The sequence below is a fragment of the Vicia villosa genome, linkage group LG4 (assembly GCF_029867415.1).
Source record: "Vicia villosa cultivar HV-30 ecotype Madison, WI linkage group LG4, Vvil1.0, whole genome shotgun sequence".
Lineage (NCBI taxonomy): Eukaryota > Viridiplantae > Streptophyta > Magnoliopsida > Fabales > Fabaceae > Vicia > Vicia villosa.
In genome coordinates this window covers 6,321,662-6,331,836 of record NC_081183.1, presented here as the reverse complement: position 1 = coordinate 6,331,836, position 10,175 = coordinate 6,321,662, and the positions used below count along the sequence as shown (strand labels likewise).

Sequence of the window (10,175 nt, the reverse complement as noted above, 5' to 3'; positions counted from 1 at the left end):
TTATGATTTTTATGTAACAAGATAATTTATTAGTTAGTAAAAGTGTATGTCATAAAATATTTAAACAAATTATGTTAAAAATTTTGATATCTTTGTTATTTATACAATGTGATTTAAAAATTGTGTTTAACAATTTTAAAAATACATTCATAAATTTTTATGAAAAGGTCTACATGAGAAAGATGGTGGTGTATTAAGATTATAGTTGATTATTAAATTTTAAAAGAATTTATATGTCTTAATAAATGAAATATAAGTTTCAAAACAACATTATACCAATATGAATTAGTATTATAGAACCATAGAATAATTGAAAGCATATACAAATAAAGGGTATATGTAGTATATAAATGTTGAAAAAAGTATACATGTTATTTATTCTCAAAATAATCATCAGGCAAACGTGACACAATGTGAACTTTGGCAGCATTATAACAATTATTTGAACCCAATTTAAGTGCTTTTTGAGAGTTTCCACTTTTAATGCTTTCAAGAGTATTCAACACCTCACTCATGGATGGTCTCATGTCTCTTTGAAGCTGTAAACAGCCAAAAGCCAACTCTGCCACTGCACTTACCGTTTCACTTACCCAATTGTCCGATTGAAATCCAAGATTCGGATCGACAAGCTTCCCGAGTTGTCCTCTAAGGATATGATCCATAGCGAAATCCGAAAGAAAAGGTTGTTTTTCATCCTCGTTAAATGCAGGCAAAGACGATATCAACTCGGCCAATATCACACCGAAGCTGTACACATCGCTTTTATCCGAAAGAAGACAATGTTCGTAATACTCTGGATCAATATAACCTCTAGTTCCAGCAGGATCGGTTGTAATATGAGTAGCCCCGTACGGGACAATTCGTGACAATCCAAAATCCGCAACTTTAGCATTCAAACTTCCGTCAAGTAGGATATTGCTGGTTTTCACGTCACGGTGGATAATATTGGAAGCATGAAGATAAGCCAACGCACTTGCGGTCTGTAATGCAACATTTAATCGAGTGGGCCACGGGAAGGTGTCTTTATGAAGACGACGAGCCAGGGTTCCATTGGGAACATATTCTTGCACGAGAAGTAGTTCGCGGGTTTGAGGGGACGTGCAGCCATAGAGTTGGACAAGATTTTCATGCCTCATACGAGTTAACATAGAAACTTCATAGATGAACTTTCTTAGTGTCTCCTCCTCAAGCTTCTTATCATGTAACTTTAAAATCTTGAACTTCTCTTCGTGTAAGCGCTTTACTGCTACAAGTCGTCCGTCTTTAAGTGTTCCTATGATGATAACAAAAATTGAGTAAGTATATAAATCCATCATCCAATTCTAATTTTTCGTGTTCTATATAGAAAGCGAAAAATAATAGATGGAATCTTGTCCACTACCAATTTAAATGATATATTACATACAACAACAACTAAGCCTTATCCCACTAAGTGGAGTTGGCTACATGGATCAACATCTGCCATAATGTCTATCAAGGACCATACTTTTATCCAAATCGTTAACGTCAAGATCTTTTTTAATAATCTCTCTTATAGTTTTTCTAAGTCTTTGTTTACCTATAGTTGTTTGACTCCTCTCTATCTGATCTATTCTCCTTGTCACAGAATGTACATGTCTAAACCACATAAATCTATCTTCCACCCTCTTTTCTACTAAACGAATAAGTTTAATGTAGATGCACTCCCAATATAAAATAGTTTTACATTGACATCTAATCAACGAGAACTCGTGATATTGTCGTGTAAACCCATTTTGTAACCACATATAAAAATAACTGAAAAACACTGGATTCGGATTCTCATTGAACGTTAGTGTAAAATTATAACATGCCAAAACAATTCATACATAAATTTGTATATAACAAGACAGTACATTAAGCTGTTTATCCAAATGCAATTAAGCTTATATCACTATAAAACAGAATCAAACTACAAACTTTGAAATTGAAATCAATGGCATGTTCTTACCAGAGTAAACCGTGCCATAGCCTCCACTCCCAAGTATTCTACTAGTGTCAAATTTATTGGTAGCTTTTTCAAGTTCAGAATACTTGAAGATCTCACAGTCACTACTGTTGCATCCGTCGTTTTGCAGCTCAGAATCAATCAACAATGATTGACCACTTGGTAACTCAGAAACCACATTTACAGAAACTGATTCGTTACCTCTGCTCAAAACCTTAGAATCCACAGACACCATTTCATCATTACCATTTGGCTTATCAGAACTCACTGCCACGAAATTGTTGCGACCCTTCTCCTCAAAATCTCTTAATGAAGAGCTGTTTTTCTTTCCAGTTCCATCAGTGGAAAAACAGTGACATAAAAAAGAGAAAATCGGCATCACCAATGCCAGATCGTAAAATATAACGGTTTGTTCAAATTGTCCTATACAATGGTGCTATAGTGCCACTAATCGACAATACACCATATTAAATCATGTATTATGAACAAATAGCAGTTTGTAAGAATTCTGCTACACTATAGTGCTATAAGAACACTATCTTTTTTTGGGTTTATGGACGAAGTGGTAATAATCACAATAAACTCACACACACAACCGTGAGTATCAGAGTTCGAGCCCTGGTGATAGCGTCCAACCTAACAATTTCGGCTTCTGCCAGTTGAGTTAGGATTTGCATTAAGTACTCCTAAAGTGGTTTTTTTTTTACAAAGTGGCCCTAAGATTTAAGCAACTTAACATACCTAAAATTACAGAGAAAATCCCTAAGAGTGTGTTTGGATGAGGTAATTAGAAATTTTAAGGGAATTTAAAATTCAAATCAATTCAAATGATTCAATTGAAATCCATTCATTTTAAATTATTTTGTTTGGATGAAGTATTAAGGTAATTCATTGTTAGATTTTTTGGGTCATTTTTTTATAAAATATAATTTTTTTGGACCAAATTAAAAAATTGAAAAGTAGGGACCAAATTGCAATTTTTAAAAATTTGAAGGACCAAATTGTAAATTTTAAAAATTATTAAGGACCAATTTGCAATTTTTTAAAAAATTTTGGGGTCAATTTTATAATTTTGGAAAATATGAGGACCAATTTGTAAAATTTGAAAAAATAATAATAACAAATACATTCTATGGAACATGAGAGGAATTTCAAATTCTTTGGTTTTTGGTGTCATTTCAAAATGATTAAATTTAACTTAGATGAAATACTCCATAAATTTCCATCATTTTAAAAATTCTTCATTTTTGTATCCAAACAATGGATTTTGGTCAAATCATTTTAAATTCCCTCAAAACATTACTTTCCCTCATTAAAATGCTCCATCCAAACACACTCTAAAATTACAGAGAAAATCCCTTTATACAAACCTAAATTCATAGAAAATACTCACTCCCCTAATACACATTACACAGAATTAGAAACAAAATTGATCTAAATATTGTGACAGTGATAGAAACAATTTCAAAATAGTGAAGCTAAATAACCTCAAAGTAACCTAAAATGGAAGAATTTAAACAGTATTACAATTGTATGATTTTCGATGAAAAATTAAAACTTTTTAGGATCAAAAGAAAAGGGTTCTAATTTTCTGTGGGGATAAATCAAGACAAACAAAAAGGAGAAAGAACAATATACTAACAAATGATATAATCAATCACCTGAAAAAGAAGAAAGGTCGTAGCAAGTGAAATAAAAATTAAGCATTACAATTTTCACAATTAAATACGCGTTTTAATCCTTTTTTGATCGAAAAATACGCGTTTTTTTTTATCAAAAAGATTGGGAAGGAAAATATTAGAAGCAAATTCATATTAAATCAACTTATATTTGATAATTTATGAAATATTTATGAATGTAAAATAGTATAGAAATAGATTTAATTGATATTTAATTTTTTCAATTAAGATAACTATTGTAAATTGAGATAGAAAAAGATTAAGGTTTTGTTTGGTAATTTAGATCCGTTTAGTAACGATTTTTTCATCACGAGTTTATAGCTTATTTTTCTGACGCAATTTCAAATAAAATTTTAGCTTATGTCTTATAGTTTATTATTTTTTCCTCCTATTTTATCTTTATTATTTTAATTAAAATTTATTTTTAATCCTTATAATTTATTTTAATTTAAAATAAAATAATTATATATTAAATATCTTTTATGTCATTTTATATTTATAAGTTAATTGAACTGCTAATTTTACTAAACACTTCAATTAGTTTATAAGCTATTAGTCTCAATCATCCGCTATAAGCTATAAACCATCAACCATCGGCCATCAGTCATAAGTTATAGACTATCAGCTAGCTTATCAATCAATCGATATATTTACCAAACAAAGCCTAAGTATAAGTTACAAGTTACTTAAGTTAAATTATAAGAACACTATAAGCCAATAAAATATTTAAAAAAAAACAAAATGTGTACATTTACCTAACATTTTTATCTTTAAGAAGCATATAAAATAAAATAAATGCTCTTTATATTATTAAAAATGATATTATAGGGTCTGTTTGGTAAAAATAGCGGTTGGCTAATAAGCTAGCTGATAGCTTATAGCTTATGACTGATGGTTGATGGCTTATAGCTTATAGTAGATGGTTGAAACTGATAGCTTATGAGCTAATTGAAGTGTTTGGTAAAATTAGCGGTTCAATTAAATTATAAGCTAATTATATTTAATATATAATTATTTTATTTTAAATAAAAATAAATTATAAGGGTTAAAAATAGATTTTAATTAGAATAATAAAGATAAAAAAGGAAGAAAAATAATAAACTATAAGACATAAGCTAAAATGCTATTTGAAATAGCGTCTGGAAAATAAGCTAGAGTTAGTAAAATAAGATATAAGTCCGTGATGAATATACCGTTACCAAACGGGTCTAAATTATCATATGAGCTTATAAGACATAAGACATAAGTTATAAGCTCGAAAACATGTTTTACCAAACAGAACCTATGATAAAGAAAAGAAAATGTAGAGATTCAAATTAATTCCCTACTGTAAAATCAAAATGAAGTTGATCCCAACAAAAATAAATTAGAATATCTATAAGTAAACAATTATTTTAAAAGTGAGCTTTGTGTTTTTTAATAATGATTTTTTTCTTTTTTTTTTAACCATGACATGCCATCAAGTTGATTATACATTTTGTCATGAAATTTAATATCTTTTTAGTTTATAGGAATATTCAGTAAAAAGAAAGAGAATTTCTAACTACACTTCTTGGATTTCACGCACATGCACATCTGAATTCACAAAATTGTTCCTCTACTTCTGTAGATGTATCTTCGAAAGTATTTTTCTTATAAAAAATTTGGTTTTTAAAGTAGACGCGTGCGGAAGCATTAAAACATAGTTAAACTTGGGAATTCCAATAAATTGGAAAATTTCCAAATTAATTGGGAAAATCTCAAGTTAATTAAGTTCATGAAATCTTTCGTAGCTACATCTATTATGGAAAAAGGTTTGAAAATACCAAGTTTTACTATGTTTTAACGCTTACGTAGATGCAGCCACGGAAAAAACCAATTTTTTTTAAAAAAAATTGCTTCCGAATGTGCATCTACAGAAGCAAAGGGCATAATTGAAATTGCGTTAGGTGGCTAAGAGATTCAATGGATGCATTGAAAAATCATCAAAATAAATAATTTATATACATAATTATTTTATTTTTGGAAAATAAGATATAATATATATTTAAAAAACAATCTAGCCCAAAGCGACCCCGAAGAACCAGCTATGAACCACGAAACCAAACTGACAGTGAACTTATGTCAAGTATGGAGCAACATGGTCACGCAACTTTGATTTCCTCCAACATCTATGAACTATTATATCTATAATTTCCTTATCTATACCACTATTGTCATTTCTATACTTATCTTTATCCTTATATACAGTAGCATTTCTATACAACCAGCACATGTATATTGTTTCAGTAAAAGCTGTTTAAGGACTATTGAGCGCCAGCCTTTCTTTTTGCATGTAGACAACATCCATCCCCGTTCTTGATCCCAAACATAAGGAGTATGAGGAATATTTAGCCAATTCAACACAGCAATCCAAATATTCTTCATAGCACAACACTCAAAAAACAGATGATGCAAGTTCTTTTTTGCTAGGCAGAATTCACAATTTTCTTCACTGATCATACTAAACTTACTCAATCTATCTTTGGTAGCAAGCCTCTTATTACAAGTCATCCAAAAGATAAACAATGGTCTTGGAGAAGCTTGATTCTCATACATCAATTTCCTCTAAGAAACTTCCAGTTTATCCTCAACGACTATGAGACTGTTATAAAACTGCTTAGTCTTGAACACACCATTGCCAACCACGTGTTGCCACTGACTCAGCCCACGAACCTCAAGCCTAGTTTTCAGAATTTATTTCAAAATCCAATAACAAGAAGTTTTAATAGGGACACTCATCATATGTTCATCTTTCATATAGTAAGTATGAACCCATCTTATCCAAAGACTATCTATCAGCATTCCTACACAAATTCCAGAGCATGAAAGATAGATCCATATAATTATTTAAATATTATTTTTTAAATATTTATACATAATTATTTAAAAAACAATAATAACCACATTGTATTCCTCAATTGTAACATTAAAATATTCGAAAATTATGGAAGATGGAATTCGATCATCTCTAATTTTTTCTCTCATGTGCGATTATGTACAGTTAGATTAATCTAATAATTGACAACAACAAAAAAAACATTATTTAAAGAAGAAAGAAATATATATTAGTTTTAATTTTTTTTATTTTCTTTTATCAATCTAATATTTAAGAGTCAAGAATGAATTCATGTAATAAGGACAGTGCTTCATATGTCTGTTTTTTTTCTTTAATTTTCTTGTATTTCTTGTTAGTAATCAACTCAAATTGATTGTGGCTAATTAAAGTGATTAATTGAAGATTGTTTGAAAATTAATTTATAAAATTCAAAACTATTTTCACGATAAATAAGTGGTTGAATGAAGATTATTTCAAAATTAATTTATAAAAATCAAAATCATTTTCACGATAGGTAAAAATTAAAATCTATTTTTAATACAATAAAAACAACTATGATCTTTTATAAACCATCAATCATTATAATTAATTCTTTTCAATTTAAGTTATTTTACTATACTTCATTGTATAAACATTATTTTTTGAAAATAACTCGCTAAAAATAAGGATCAACGAGTATAATTTATATATGAGAAAATTATCTATCACTAATTTAATTAGCTAACTTTAACTTTTTTCTATTTAATAAATAAAAATAAGAATAATTTTAATATTATACATAAAAAGCGTATTTGTGGCTAAAGAAGACTAATTAATGTCTTTTTTTCATATTGTCAACATAAAAATGAAAAAGAAAAAAAAATATCAACTACTCTAATTTCAAATTTTAATCTTTTAAAGCTCTTTTATTTACAAATGAGTAATACTGAAATCGTTGAAGCATATCATTAATGTAATAAAAAAAAAAAACAAGTCATGTGTAAATAGCTATGAAAACAATAAAATACTAAACAAGTCTCAATATCAATATTTATAATTTTTTGATTTTATTGTTAGATATTTAATTTGCGGTCATTGTTTTCAAATTAATCATTATAAATGGTAAAAAAAATATTTTAATAATATGAATTAAGAAAAACTAAGGCATAATTGAAATCAAATCAATTAAGAAAAACTAAAGCATAATTGAAATCAAATCAATTAAGAAAAACTAAAGCATAATTGAGATCAAATTAATAAATTGTCCGACTTTCAATTAAACCAATGGATTCATTCCGATATAAAAAAAACTTGTAAAAACATATAAAAAAAAGTAGAATATAACAAAAAAATACAAAACAAATCAAAATAGTAAGAATAATGAGGTTAAAACTCTGTGTTGCATAATGTTAGTTTTAATATTATAATCTTTTGAATTATTATAACTTAATAGGAAGTAACCGTAAAACAAAAAGAAAAGTATAGTAGAATGTATCGAAAAGTATAATAAAAATGATAAATTATAGTTTATGTAGAAATAAAATGGTTAAAATAAATGGAGATAGTTGAATTTATATATAGAGTGAAGATTGGTTAGAGAGAATAGTAGAGATTGGTTTGAGAGAGTGAAAATTGGTCGCTAAAATCATAAGAGTGGAGAAGTTATTTTATTAATTTATTAATTTGAAATATGTGTCATATTTAATTTTTTAAAATTAAATTAAAATATGTCATATTTAATTTTTAAAAATTTAATTAAGTAATTATTATTGTTTATTATTCTTATTTAGATTTATTAATATAAATTCTTGTGGGAGTTATTTAATATTAGTGGTGGAGGTAGTTGGTAAGTTATAATATTTTTATTAATTAATTAGAAATGTGTGTCATATTTAAAAACTAATAAAATAAATTAATAATAGTAGGAGTTGAAAATATCAATTTTAACTTTGAAAGTTTTAGAAGAAAAAATTGATTGTATAGTATGATGATAAGATGAAAGAAGTGGAAAAATAGAATTAAATAATAAATATAATAAATCGATAAAATAGAAAAGTTAAACTATATATTTAAAGAATAGTTTAATTCTATATAGAACTATTTCATAAAGTAACGAGTATAGGAGAGTAAGATGAGAGAAGTAGAAAAATAGAATCATAACAAATAATTAAATTAAAAAAATAGGAGATAGAAATTGGAGAGAAAAATTAGCAAATATGTGAGTAATGGGTGGTTTTATAGTTTCCTACTTCTTTCTCACGTGGTTAGTAGGATTATTAAATTATTTTTAATTATTATAATTTTATTAATTAATTAAAATAAATTATAATTAAATAGATCAAAGTAAAAGACATATTTACTCTTAAATTTGGCAACTAAAAATTATTAAGAGACTTAACAACTTATTTATAATAAGATATTAAAATTTTTTATTTATCATAAATCATTGCTAATTAGTTAATTTATCATTATATATTTTCAAATTAAAAACTAAAATAGTTATAATATGTTTACTATAATGTATTATAAAAATACACTTACAGCGAATTTTGTAATTAAAGAATTAAATATAATAATTGGTTTTCAATCACATAACATTAAAACGAGATTATGAGAGACCATAATTTTTGTATTGTATTAAAAATTTATTTTATTTTTTTATGAAACTTTTAATGTTTATATACCATAAAAATAATTTTGATTTATCCACCGTGAAAATGATTTTAAATTTTATAAATTAATTTTAAACAATTTTGATTTAACCACTTTACTTAAACACAATGAATTTGAGTTGATTAATGGCAAGAAATAAAATAAAATTAAAGAAAATAAAAAGAAACATATGAAACATTGTTATTATTAAATGAATTCATTTTTTTCTCTTAAATTAGATTAATAAAGAAAAATAAAAGGAAATTAAAACTAGTATATAATTCTCTCTCTTCTTTAAATGATGTTTTTTTTGTTGTCCATTAAATTAATCTAACGGTACATATATATAATTGCACCTGAGAATTAGTAAAAAATTGTAGACGATCCAATTTCATAAAAGATAGATTAAACATTCAAGATAATAAATTGAACATTAAAATTCTACATGATTTTATCAATATTCTAAAATACATACAAAAGTAATATAAAAGGTGTATCAAAAAAGTAATCTATAAAATACATACAAAAATTGATTAAAAATATATTTTTTTATAAGGGCTGAATAAAAAAAATATTATCATGAACTAAAATAGAGGCTTTTTATGAGATTTTTTTATAAATATGATTGAAAAACTAAGATCTCCCAACAAAATATTTTTAAAGATTAAAATGAGCAATAATTTTACAAATAGAAACATAAAAAACATGACAGGTCAAACATAGTGGAAAAAGGTCTCAATTAATTTTTGTAAAAGATTAATAGACATAATTTAATATACTCTTTTTTTTAAGTGAAAGATCAACTTAAATCACAATTTTTATTGTTAGAAACCAAATTAAATATGCATTCTAAAGAGAGTATAAAATATAGTACATACTAACACAAAAATATAGAATTAGCGACAGACGCAAGTGTTATGAATATTGCAGATTCTATAAGAATAGCTAAGCTAGGGGAAATCTACTAATTCTTTTCATTCATGCTTGCCTTCATTACATCACAAACTAGTACTTATAGTACTTTCATTTCACTACAGTCCAA

General features: G+C 26.4%; 1 protein-coding gene across 1 annotated transcript; it reads right to left on the bottom strand.

The window, feature by feature from the left end:
* Window positions 1–358: 358 nt before the first annotated feature.
* Window positions 359–2,726, bottom strand: LOC131594382 (LEAF RUST 10 DISEASE-RESISTANCE LOCUS RECEPTOR-LIKE PROTEIN KINASE-like 1.2). The gene is made up of 2 exons (XM_058866498.1): window positions 1,970–2,726; window positions 359–1,273 (listed from the first exon to the last, which is right to left on the bottom strand). Exons 1-2 carry the CDS (start codon window positions 2,343–2,345, stop codon window positions 372–374), a joined length of 1,278 nt encoding a protein of 425 aa, XP_058722481.1. The 5' UTR covers window positions 2,346–2,726; the 3' UTR covers window positions 359–371.
* Window positions 2,727–10,175: the final 7,449 nt, after the last annotated feature.